Here is a 13,678-nt window from a genome sequence, read left to right as displayed (position 1 = left end):
TCGCCTCGGCCCTTGGGGGGATGGTCACGGCCTCGGAAGCCTCCAGCTCCGCTCTCTCGGCCGTGCTCACTCCCCCTAACGGCAGCTCTTCTACTCCCACCTGCAGGATCCCCCGGCACAAGTCGATTTTACAACCGCTGGCAGTCAACAAATCCAACCCTATTAAACATGGGTCGCACACCTCCGCCACCCAAACATCTATCTCCCTCCTTACCGACCCTAACTTGAGGGTCACAGAACCACGCCCTATGATAGGGGCCGTTACCCCGGTAGCAAGTTGCAAACTATAATTTTGCAGGCGCTGGATCTTATCCCAGCCACCTGCGCTCGAATCAAGGACCACAGGGCTGATGATCGTGGCGCTAGCTCCTGTGTCCACTACGGCGTCTACCCCCACGCCGGCAATTTTGCATCTGATTGTCAGGCTACCGGTTCCAATTTGGCCACAATAAATGACCTGTCGCGTCAATGAGGGCTCTCCTCCATCCTCTTCTGCCGAACACCGCCCTACGTGCCCGACACCTTCTAGTTTCCCGGGGTCTGGCGGGGGGGGTGTCTGGGGTCGGCTAACCCGCTCCCCCCTGGGCGGAGTTGAGGACCTCAACCGCCGGGGATCATCCCGGCGCGTGGCTCGACAGTGCGGCGCCAGGTGACCCAGACGGTTGCAAGTATAGCACCTCACCTGATAAGGTGCTTGTCTCCGGAATTCCAAATTCCCCCCCCTGAAGGTCCGAATTGGATTACCCGCTCGTGGTCCACCGCGGGCCACCTCCGGGGCCGCCTGCCATGGTCCAGGTCCCGCCAGGCGCTGGTCCACCAGCCTCCGGACCATGCCCGCCAGGTCAGGACTCACGTCGGGGGCGGGCCCCCTAAGGGGTCCGCCCTCCATCGGAGGTCCCACCTGGCGGACCGCCATTGCGTGACGCTCGCTCCCCCGGGCCAGGGGCCTCGCTGCTTCCCAACGGGCCGCAGCGTCAGCCGCCTGGCTCAGAGTCTGCGGGCGCCACATGGCGAGCTGTTGCCGGAGCTCAATATCCGGGAGGGCCTGGATAAAATGGTCCAGCGCCAGGCTTTCCCGGGAATCCGCTGCCATGCTAGCATGTGCGATCCCCACTGCGCGGCGAATGTCGTGGGCAAGTTCCCCGATGGCTTCCTGGGGCTTGCGTTTTCGCAGCGCGAGCTGAGCTTTAACAAGCTCGCTCTGCTGTTCAATGCCGAATCGATTAATTAGGGCGTCGCGGAGGGCTGGCAGGGTGAGAGCACCCGCTGGTAATGCCGTCAGCACCTCCGCCGCCGCGCCGCGCAATGCGGCCACCAGGTGTACTCCACCTTCGTCCTCACCCCAACCGTTGCCCTTACACACACAGTCAAACTGCGCCAGGTACGCGCGTAGATCACTCTTGCCGTCATACGGCGCGAGTGGGACCTTGTGGGACCACCTCGTATGCGAGTCGTTGCCCGCCTGCCGGACCCCGTGCGTCGCCCCTTGCGGGGTCAGCGCGGGGCCAAACCGGCCGGGCCCCCACAGTACATTACCCCCAAGGGGCTCTCGTGCCTCCCCTGTCCCTCTAACAACTACCCCTGTTGGTGTCGATGCATGGGTCACACTTCCGCAACCCGCTACCCATTCCATACCACCACAACCTTGCTCACCCACACCTCGCACCTCTCGTTCCATACCCTCCGGACCAGCCATACACCTCACTCTTGGCCTCTCACGAACATCCGGGTCTATCTCGACCCCCAAGCTTATTAAATCACCTGGCGCATCATACGCACGACCATATTGGTCACCACTTACACCGGGTCCTCTTTCTCTTCGCTTCTCCTCCATCACCTGCGAATCCCTCATCCGGTTAAGGAGCACATCATCACGATCCGAACACAGACTTTGGACCAATTCTTTTACTTCCTCCTTTATCTCTTTCTTATCCTCTCTCCGTCGCTTCTTAATTTCGCTCACCCCTTCTTCCACTTCTTCTAATTTCTGCTTCACCTCCTTCATCTCCTCGTGCGCCCCTTTAAGTTCTTCCTCTAACTCCACTTTATTTTTTTCTATGTGCTCCCGCACCTCCCGCTCTTTAACCTCCATCACCTCTACCACCTTGTCCATTTTCCTCGTCAGGTCCTCATGTACCGTCTGACACTCTTTTTTAATTACCCCTACGTCCTTTTTCATCTCCTTCTGTGTCGATTTTAAACCCTCTATTACCGCTGTGTTCTTCTTTACCTGGTCCCCCAACTCCTTTTGTCCCACTGTCAGTTGTTCTACTCCCAGCGTCAACTCCTCTATACCACCTTGCAATTTTACAGTCCCCTTTCTCACCTCCTTCTCCATGCGCTCCTTACAGTGCCTCACCTCCTCGCGCACTCCTCCGACCTCCTCACTCACCCCTCTTCTGATCTCTTCTCCCATCACTTGCATCTCCTGCCCAGATGCCACCCTCATCTGCTCCATTTCCTCCCTGTGAGCATCCAGTTTGGTTTCTACCCCCATTCTGACCCCCTCTATCTGCTGCCCCATTTGTTTAACTTCCCTTTCCGCTTGGTCCCTCATGTCCCTCAATTTGCCTTCCATACTGTTTTCTAACCCCTCTAACCCCTTTTGCATCCCTTCCATTTGATTCTCCTGAACGGCCATTCTGTTTTCTACCCCCATTAACCCCTCCTGTATTTCCCCTCATCTATTGTCTAATCCCTCAAATTTGTTTCCTAATCCCTCTATTCTACTCCCTAACCCTCCGATCTGGGCCCCCATGTCATTCCTTAAACCCCCGATCTGGTTTCCCATGTCATCCCTCAATTTCTCGCTATTGGACCCCATGTCCTCCCTCAATTTCTCGCTATTCTGGGCCATAAGGGCCTTCATTTGTATTAAAAAAAAGGTTCAAATCTACCAGCGGCGCTACTACGGTCGCGGGCGTAGTCGCCGTGGCCATGTGCGAGGCGCCATTTTGCGCGCCCGTAACCTCGTGCGCGACGACGCTATTTTGCGAACCTGCCACCCTCACTGCTTCGCTCTCATGTCCCTCAATTTGGTCCTGGATCGACCCTGCCTCACTCTCCTCTACCGGAACCCAGCCGTCTTGATCTGCCATAGCGCGACTTTCAAAATTCGGGTTTTTATTTTTGTAAAACAAAATCAAATTTCGCCGTTATAATTTCGAGCGCGTGAAATGCGCTCCGGGTCCAATCCCACTTCCCGACACCAATTGTTACGGACACGACTTAGATGTTATGATGGGCCGAGCGGAATGGCCGCCGTGTTCGCACAGTTTACCCGATTACACTCGAACGTTGGCCGAATCGCGCTACGCTAGATCAATGAAGGAAAGGACACAACGGCTGGGATTAAGGCAACGACACAAGGGGTACAGTTCTCAAGACCTCCGGAGGAGGATATAATATTGGTTATGCAGAACGGTTAGATTACATGACAAGAGGTAAAGCACAGCAAGATGGGCACTTATACACGGTCTTATCTTATTCCCGACAGACCACAGACAAACGGGACAAGACTGACTTACACGGGGATTGATGGCAGGGGAGGGCAGGCAGTCGATAGCTCAAGGTGCACCTTGGCTCAGGGGCAGAATCGACCCGGTCCGGTCTAGAGATGCGGGGAGGTATCGTCGCGCTGGAGGTGGTGTCCTTTTCTCTCCAAGCTGAGGCGCATCTGACGTCACCTCCCTCTTCCTGCGCATGTCCAGCGGGGAGTGACACGCCCTCGGCTCTTTAGCTCCGCCCCAGATGGAATCGGTCCGCCGCTTCTTATTGGGTGCGGGGGGTTACCGGGCTCCGCCCTTGACGAGGAGCTGACAGTGAGCCCCTGCGTGGTAACCCCGTCGGAGCACATGTTCAATGGCGGCTAACCAAGCCGGAGTGAGGACGCACACTCCCCGCGCCGCCGCCGCCGCCGCTGTTGTTGTTGTTGGTGTTGTTGTTCCATGAGGAAGAGATGCGGGGAGGTATTGGGAGGTCCTAAACTTACTAATGGTGCCATACAATCACATTCTGGTGCAACGAAGAGTCAGAATTAATGGAAACGAGTCCTTAACTGACATAGACTAAGAATAACTAGCAAGATGTCCTATAGTTGTCTACGTGAGATGCGGTGAACCTGGGTACGACATTTAATGGGGGAAAAAGGGGAAGGTCGGGGCTACAGAGTGTTGTTTACAGACAATGGGACTAGGGAATGGGGGATTGGGGATAGTTGGGGAGTATTGGGGAAATAGGGGAATATTTACAAACGGATATGGATGGAGGCCAAATCCCATATCCGCAACAATATACATATATATATATATATATATATATATATATATATATATATATATATATATATATATATATATATATATATATATATATATATATATATATAGAAATATGTATATATATATATATAGAAATATATATATATATGTATATATAGAAATATATATATATATATATATATAGAAATATATATATAGAAATATATATATGTATATATAGAAATATATCGAAATATATCGAAATATATAGATATATATATATATATATATATATATATATATATATATATATATATATATATATATATATATATATATATATATATATATACTAGCAGAGGTACCCGGCTTTGCACGGGAGTGGGAGGAGGAGGGGAGGGGGAAGAGGAGGGGAGGGGAACGGGGGGGAGGGGGGAGGGGGAAGCGGGGGAGGAGGAGGGGAGGGGGAAGAGGAGGGGAGGGGGAATGGGGGGGGGGAGGGGGGAAGGGGGGGCGGGGGGGAGGGGAAGGGGGGGAGGGGAAGGGTGCGGGGGTGCCCAGGGGAAGAAGGGCCCCTCCCCTCCCCCTCTCCCCCCCCTCCCCCTTCCCCCTCCCCCTCCCCCCTTCCCCCCTCCCCCTCCCCCCTCCCATCCCCTTCCCCCTCGTTCCCCTCCCCTTCTCTTCCCCCTCCCCTCCTCCTCCCCCTTCACACCAGGGGGGTTGACTCAGCCTGTCATCCCACCGAGGTCGGAAGTCGGAACTCATTGTCGTCAAATAAATGTAGCCTGTATGTTTCACTCTTTGTCACATGCCGTTGGTCCCATGTCAATCGGATGAAGTTGAAAAATTAACGTTACGAAGGTTCTCTGGGACGTACTGATTCCGAATAATGAAGTTGAAAAATTAACGTTCCGAAATACGCTAATTACGCTAACAGAAGCGCTGGAGGGAGCACTGCGCTCCCTCCCTTAGATTCCCTCCCTCTTCTGCTAGCGCTAATTACGCGTAACACACTAATTTTAAAACCCGAAGTTTTTTTAATTTTAAGGTGTGCTGTAGTCAGAAGCGCTAGAAGCGCTGCGCTCCCTCCCTTCGAATCCCTCTCTCTTCTGCTAGTGCTAATAATACGCTAATTTTAAAACCCGAAATTTTTTTAATGTTTATGTCTCCGTGACATTCCTGGGACCATCCCGAGTCGAACAGTACTTTCCGCTCGCAAATCCGTCCACGGGTTCTCGAGATCTTAGAGATCATAGATACATAGATCAGGACCAACTCTACTTTATATATATAGAAGGTGTGCTGTAGTCAGAAGCGCTAGAAGCGCTGCGCTCCCTCCCTTCGAATCCCTCTCTCTTCTGCTAGTGCTAATAATACGCTAATTTTAAAACCCGAAATTTTTTAAATGTTTATGTCTCCGTGACATTCCTGGGACCATCCCGAGTCGAACAGTACTTTCCGCTCGCAAATCCGTCCACGGGTTCTCGAGATCTTAGAGATCATAGATAGAGGCCAACTCTACTTTATATATATAGAAGGTGTGCTGTAGTCAGAAGCGCTAGAAGCGCTGCGCTCCCTCCCTTCGAATCCCTCTCTCTTCTGCTAGTGCTAATAATACGCTAATTTTAAAACCCGAAATTTTTTAAATGTTTATGTCTCCGTGACATTCCTGGGACCATCCCGAGTCGAACAGTACTTTCCGCTCGCAAATCCGTCCACGGGTTCTCGAGATCTTAGAGATCATAGATAGAGGCCAACTCTACTTTATATATATAGAAGGTGTGCTGTAGTCAGAAGCGCTAGAAGCGCTGCGCTCCCTCCCTTCGAATCCCTCTCTCTTCTGCTAGTGCTAATAATACGCTAATTTTAAAACCCGAAATTTTTTAAATGTTTATGTCTCCGTGACATTCCTGGGACCATCCCGAGTCGAACAGTACTTTCCGCTCGCAAATCCGTCCACGGGTTCTCGAGATCTTAGAGATCATAGATAGAGGCCAACTCTACTTTATATATATAGATATATATATAAATATATATATATATATATATATATATATATATATATATATATATATATATATATACATTTCCATATATATTTTTTTTCTTCAAAACAGCATCAAAGTCATTCCAAAAAAAAAAGTTGTAACAGACAACCACTCCTTACTTTATTCTTCTTCCCATCCACCTCAAAAACCGAAATATCACTCTTGCGGTAGATCTCGTCACCAGGAGGATGCTTCCAGACACACTTCTCCTGCAAAGCAAGTGTTCCCACATGCCACTCCTCAAAAGCAGTCAATCAACAATCAATCGATCGATTAATAAAAATAAATCGGTTCCAAATAGAAGGAAAAACAAAGGTTCCAGAAACAATTTTGTGAACAGTATTTGGAGCACAAAGAACTCCGTACCATGTGCCTCCTGAGTATAGTTTCACTCTTCATGTACTTGAGGCAGAACTCGCATACAAAAAGACGACCGAGACGAGCATATTCTTCTGGGTATGGAGAGTGGTACCACGTCTCTAGTTCATAACAACCAAACACAATGGACTTGATCATGTGAGTACCTTCAGTCACATGACCCTGCAGCCGCATCTTCTCCTGCAAATAAGAAAAAATGTTTTGTACGAACGAATGAATATGGTACACGTTCTCATTTTTCCATAACAAGGGGAAAAATCGCATATCAATGAACCGAAGAAAACAAAAGGTGAATACAGTACTATAATTCAAACAAATAAATAATATTTGCACAATACCTGTATGAACCTTTAGACCATCTTACTATAATTCACCAAATGTCCGTCCATCCGTTCGTTCGTTCGAAGGTACTGCAAAAACAGCTGAACCGATCGCAACGATATTTTGGGTGGGTAATCCTGGGATCTCCTGGAGTAAAATAGGGTATATTATTTTCCCAATTTCAGCTTTGGCCTCCAGCATTTTCAGGTTTGGACTCCCGCATAACGCTATTTTCCCGGGTGCCACACAAACGGCTGCACCGATCGGACTCGGTGACCTCGGACAAAGATCTTTTATAAGGACATGGGTTGAATTCTTGCTTGAGAGAATGCCAACCCCCTCCCCACCATCAATTCCATGCCCACTCTAGAAGACTTCTTCTTCATGCAATAACAACTTCTAGCTTCCAGACCGTACATCCAATCATCTTGAAATTTTGCACACACGTTATACTCCATTACCTCTACGATAATATAAAGTGTCACGTCGATCAATGAAGCGGTTCAAGAGTTATACATTTTTAAATATATTCGTTTAATTATTTATATCTGCAAAACCACGTCACCAATCGCAAATTCCAAAAGGTCATTTTAGTCGACTTATATGCTGAACACACCTGTGAAGTTTCCCCTCGATAGGATCAAAAATGAGGGAGGAGCTAGGTTTTTTAAGTTTATGCTTAAAAATGTCATAACTCCGAAAACAGGTGACACATGATGTCATGCTCGCTGACTTTTTTGTTCGTCATGGGTATGCGATTCTGCCTGCAAAGTTTGGCCTCGATCTGTTCAGTCATTTTGGAGAAAATTGGATTTTAGTCGTTTTTCAGGCTTGTCACTCAAAACAATATGGCGGCCGAACCACGTGACCTACGACGTCATTATAATTTTATTTCTGCATCAATTGATACCGAGAAGATGCTCAAGAAATTTCATCTGGATCGGATAAAGTTTTTTACTCGTCGAATTATGACGTCATAACGGTGGCACCTATGACGTCATCATTCAAATATGTTATTCCGCATGGAGAGTTCTTTGCAATGAGATCTGTCTCAATTATTTCTGTGCAGCGGTTTTTGAGATAGAGGTGCGTAGTGTTTTGGTTTTTCCAAGATGGCACCAGTACCACGTGACCTGTGATGTCATAATATTCACTAAAACATTCTACAGGAGGAGTCCCTCCTATGGTGAAAATGTCATGTCAATCGGACCAATGGTTGCCGAGAAACTAAATTTTTAAAATGCAGACACGCACGTATGTGCCCGAATGCTTAACCCTGCCTTTCGCTTCGCGAGCGCAGGGTAACAAGCAGACATGGGTGAAAACATATCCTCCATCCAACTTTGGTGATGGAGGTAATTAAGATGACACCAAAAAAAAAAAAAAATGGAAGAGGGATAAGAGAAAAAAAACAAAAGGAGGGCAGAAGAAAGGAGAAGGAAAGTGAAGGAGCCAGAGGAGAGAGGGACAAAAAAAAAAAAAAAGAGGTGAGATAAGGTACAATAAATAACTCGCTTGATACTGACATCTTTGGCCTCAATATATTCAAAAATAAAGATCGACTCGAGGTGAAACCAGACATAAAAGTACGAATGAGTAACAGCTGTGGCTACAGTACAGACCAGCTCCTCAGATGCACGGGTTTGGGCCTTTCGGAAGAGCTCCAAGTCATAATCTGAGGTAAGACCCTGCAGCAGTGGTTCCTTGGTGCCATCTTTCTGCAAGTTTTCCTGGAGATTCATACAGAGTAGCTGGAATGAGCTACTCTGAGCAGGTTATTTGAGTGCAACAGCTGTATTTTGAGTGCAATTTACGAGGAGATGTACATTCAATCACATAGTTCAAAATAAATAAAGAAATTAAGTAAATTGAGGTTCAGCAGTTACCAATGTTTTCTCCTTTTGTTCTTTCGACTCCTCCACATCACGCATCTTTCGCATCTCTGCAGCTTTCTCCCTGAACCGCTGCTGCTTCTCAGCAGACACCTGCATTGGACACACAATGATATGTGATTGCAATCTGCAGTGTCAGTCAAGCCAATGCTTTCACAAATGAAGTTTCCACAAGCATGGCATGCCAAGTATGCCCTGAAAACTGAAGAGATGGTTTGGACTGTACAATTCCAATGGCTCAACTGCATCGCACTTTAGCATAATGAGTGCAGTTTCCTTTTTAATGAGCTCCTTGATCCTGCTTTTCCAGATATCTGCAGGAATAGCATCTGGTTCTGGGGCGTTGCCCTGCCAGGTTGCTTTAATTGTCTTCACAACCTCTTCCCTGGGTGGTGGGTGGGACATGCTCTCTTTCAGGCGACATTCATTTACTTCCACTCTACAGAGAGGTAGGAATCTCTTAAGTAGCTCAAGTGTTTACGCCACCTTTTCATCACTGCTGCCTCGTCAATCAGCGGTTCAGTGCCATCTGCTGTCCTTAGAGGAGCAAATATAGCTGCAAATGATCCGTGAACAGCCTTAACAGCATCATCGTGCTCATCAGCTAGTTGTTGTATCTTGTTTGCTTTGGTGTCCCACGAGTCATTCACCATCGACCTCGAAGCACGCTGCCGATTGTATTGAGGATTTTTGCATGTGCCAGTCTATGCTTTCCTCTTAGAAATTGAGTGATATTGTCATCATTTTCATCAAACCAGTCTTGACGCTTCCATTTCTTATATCCAACCTGGGGTTTGGGCCACGGTTGTGTTGACTTTGTCATGCAACTCGGTTCATTCCTCCCAAACGTAATAGTATGTTGGATATTCTGACTGTAGGGTAACATCAAGTCAGAAGACGAAGTTCAAAGCGATTCCAGGATCAAAGCATCCACAACCTAGCACGTCCATCTACGTACTGCAGGTTATGCTAAATAGCCAACTCAAAATATGTGAAATTAGGCCAGGTAACTCGCATAACATATTTCAAAAGACAACTTGGGATCTTAAATTTCCACAAACTGAAAGCGTACGAGGTAAACTGTTTTACACTTGCGTTTTTGTACACAGAGTTGATGCTCGTGGAAGAGGTATAGGCTGTGAGCTGAAGGCTCGAAACGTGGCCAGAAATAGACTTCCTTCAGGACATTCTGGGACACAAGTATAATTGTGTAATTCCTAATGTATCAGACAGACCTGCTGAATTTAATGGTGCAGTTCCACACACGATATTCCATTGAGAAAGGGGTCAAAAGGGCCAATCTCCGATCAGGCCCTTCTTCAAATCTCAAAGACATGGGTTTGCACACGGGACAATATTTCACATGTTTTACCCACCACAGCAGTTGTTCCGTGATGTTTGAGACTTGCTGAATACAATGTCGCGGTCCCCATCTTACTTTACAGTTCTATGGGGCACGCTATATGATATACACTCGATCATTTGCAGACATTCTTGCCTCAAACAAACTCAGGCTGATTCACTTGCAATGGCTATGTATCTGTAGATCTCACCTTGCATTCTTCTGCAGATAGGTTGTGGTAAAGGGGGCAGCCAGAGATAGAGAAGTGCCTTTCATGCTTTCCTGTCAAATGACCTGCAAAAGAAAGAAAAAAAAGAAAAATGCCAATTCAACTTTGGTTGCAATTGGAAATTGCAAAATGCAGAACTCAAATAGCCAGACCATGAGGTGGACTGTTTGTGCTTCCTGTGTAAAATATACAAACACCGAATAAGCAAAGTATGTTGCAACTTTGGAAAAGTTTTTTTTTTTTTTGTATACTGAATCGAGGCTCGTGAAAGAGCTGTACATTGCATAAGAACATGGGAATATTCAAACACAATAAAAATGTATATTTCATTACAAACACGATTGGATCTTACATTAAGGGAGGCGCAAAGTGCCCTTCCCTTTATACAAGGGATCGTTTCTCTGTATGCAGCTTTAACATACAACAACACCACACAACAACAGGCATTTTCAGGCCATTTTCCCTGCTAGAGCGGGGGTTAGCCTTGTGGGCCCCATCACAATCTTCTCCATTTTGCACTATTTTCTGCATCTCCCCTTGTTAACCCCCTTGCCTGCATTTCTTCTTCCACCATCTTTAGCCAAGTCTTTCTCGGTCTTCCCCGTCCTCTACTTCCTTCTACATTCATTTCCATCACTCTTCTCAACCAGTCACTTTCATCCTTCCTCAACACATGACCAAACCATCTCAACCTGTTTCTCTTCACAGCATCCATCACAGGCTCTATTCCCATCATCTTTAGCAATTCATCATTTGTCTTCCTCTCTCTCAACGATACGCCACACATCCACCGAACCATTCACATTTCCACCCTTTCCAGCCTTCGTTGCTGCTCTGCATTCATTACCCATATCTCTCTCCCATAAATCATAACACTTCTCACACATGCAGCATACACCTTTCCCTTCAGCTTCAACGACATTGCCCTCCTCATCAGCACGCCACTCAGTTCCCGAAACTTCTTCCATGCACATCTCACTCGAGCCACCGTTGCCGAGTCTGATCCACCTTCTCCATTCAGCATTCAGCATGTCTCCAAGGTAGCAAAATGTTTTCACACCTTCCAGCTTCACGCCGTCTCCAAGATCCAACTCAACATTTCCTCCATCTGCAGCTCCCTTTGTGCACAGCTTACACATGAATGTAGCTGCCACACTGGTTAATCACCCTCTCAAACCACTACATTTTTGATGAACCCACTCAGCTCACATTGTACATTGAATGGAGTTCACTCCGACACCCTTCCTGCACACAGCACACAGCCACTTCCCAGTTCTTTCCACCTCACCACATGCTTTACCACTTGCCATCACCTTCGTCTTTCCGATATTCACCTTCAGACCTTTTTCCTCCATACATTCCTTCCACTTGTTCATCTTCTCCTTCAGTCCATCCACACTTTCTGCAATCAACACCAGATCATCTGCATATAACTCCCACGGCAAACCCTCCATTACGTTCCGAGCCAGCACCTCCATCACAGCTACAAATAGTACACAAATAGTAGTGGACTTAGTGCCGACCCCTGATGCACTCCCACCTTCACCTCAAACTCGCCACTGTTCCCGTCCTTCGTCCTTACAGCTGTGCACGCTCTTTCGTGCATTGCCATCACCACTCTGATCAACCATTCCTCCACTCCTAACTTCCTCAATGCCCATGTCACTACTTAGTGTGGAACCCTATCGAATGCTTTCTCCAGATCAACAAACCCAAGAAACAACTTCTTCCTCTTCTCCATGTACTTCTCCTGCAACTGCCTTACAATAAAAAGCGCGTCTGTCGTTCCTCTTCCTGGCCTAAATCCAAACAGCATTTCGTCGATCTTCACTTTCTTCCTGATCCTCCTCTCCAACACCCTTTCCAATACCTTCATTCCATGCTCCAATAACTATCGCTCGATACGAGCCACAGTACAGAGGGTCACCTTTCCCCTTGTATCGAGGGAAGAGGGTACTCAGTTCCCAATCCACTGGAATGTGGCCTTCTTTCACCACTGGAATGCGGCCTTTAACATGGGGACTGAAAATTCGTATCTCAGCTTCTACTGGACGAAATTGGCTGCAAATTTCAGAAGTAAATGCTTTGTACGTCGAGTTAATATGTTCCAAATTTCAGCAACGTCTGTTTACGCATTCTTGAGTTTTATTAAGAAAACACTCAAATTCACGTAAGTCAGTCCGTATGTCCGTCCATACGTCCATCCATCCATCCGTTCGTTCGTCCGCCCAAAATGTGTTGGCACTCATCTCAAAAGCTATACATTGAAACTAGCTAAAGGGGCACCAATTTGAATCATACACCTGCATGAAGTAGTAAATGTATTTTAACAGACAGATGTAGGGCACCCTTTTATATGAACATCTCTAGAGCATTACTTGGTTCCTACTCAGAACACAAGGGTAGTCCAGCATGCACATGAGATTTTTTGGAATGTCCCTTATTTTCTATTGTTTGGCATTTTCTACAAGCTATGGAATGTCCCTTCCTTTCTATACTTTGCCACATGGCACATGTAGTGAAAATGTATCCAAGTTGAACCCAGGTTTGATGCTCACTTGAACCACTGAGAGGCGTCTATAAGAACTCGGACGTCCGCGGCTCCGGGCCACTCCTGCGACATTTAATCTATGACATGTAGACTCGGATGGTGCGTATATGCAGATACTCTAGGCTTGCTTGCATTGACTAATATTATCGATCCTTTCTATATGATGCCATGATCATGATATATACAGACTTGGCATTTAATATGGGATATTTTTTTTGTGGGGGTGAACTTACTTTTCAAGATGTCTTCGAACCAAAAGTTCATTGGAATTATGTTGAAATTATTCTAGGTTTTGTTAATGTGACCTTTAAAAGAAACAAAAACCACATTTGACATTTCGAAACAAATAAAATGATCCTTGAAAGTGATGTAAACTGATATCGAACTCAATTCATGGACAGTACTGTGTTAAACTTCTGTACGTTTTCCAGAAGTATCTCTTTATTTTGCACATTAGCCAAAATTTTTTTTAACAAAAACAAAAGTTAAATTACGACTGGGATTACGGACAGTAAAATTACAGTTCAGTACTTCGTGTAAAAAACACGAGCATTCAGGAGCACGTACACGTTGAGGCATGCTGTTCACGAGATTTGCCAAGGTTTGGACAGCAATCGCTTGCCATGCAGTTAAAATAGCCTGCTGCAATTCACGCACA

At 46.7% G+C, this 13,678-nt stretch overlaps 1 protein-coding gene across 6 annotated transcripts in view; it reads right to left on the bottom strand.

Annotated features, from left to right (window-relative positions):
• The window catches only part of LOC137431799 (histone acetyltransferase KAT7), a 101,027-nt gene that overhangs the window by 38,867 nt on the left and 48,482 nt on the right, over nucleotides 1–13,678 (bottom strand). For all 6 annotated transcript variants that reach the window (XM_068123510.2, XM_068123512.2, XM_078782503.1 and 3 more), the window contains 5 exons: nucleotides 10,452–10,534; nucleotides 8,893–8,991; nucleotides 8,629–8,736; nucleotides 6,674–6,865; nucleotides 6,427–6,516 (listed from right to left, as the gene is read on the bottom strand). In XM_068123510.2, coding sequence (XP_067979611.1) covers nucleotides 6,427–6,516; nucleotides 6,674–6,865; nucleotides 8,629–8,736; nucleotides 8,893–8,991; nucleotides 10,452–10,534 — 572 coding nt within the window. The remainder of the gene's footprint in view (nucleotides 1–6,426; nucleotides 6,517–6,673; nucleotides 6,866–8,628; nucleotides 8,737–8,892; nucleotides 8,992–10,451; nucleotides 10,535–13,678) is intronic.

This window comes from Myxine glutinosa, chromosome 7 (assembly GCF_964187855.1).
Source record: "Myxine glutinosa chromosome 7, kmMyxGlut1.1, whole genome shotgun sequence".
Classification (NCBI taxonomy): domain Eukaryota; kingdom Metazoa; phylum Chordata; class Myxini; order Myxiniformes; family Myxinidae; genus Myxine; species Myxine glutinosa.
The sequence above is the reverse complement of the archived record's forward strand: the minus strand, read 5'-3'. Positions and strand labels throughout refer to the sequence as shown.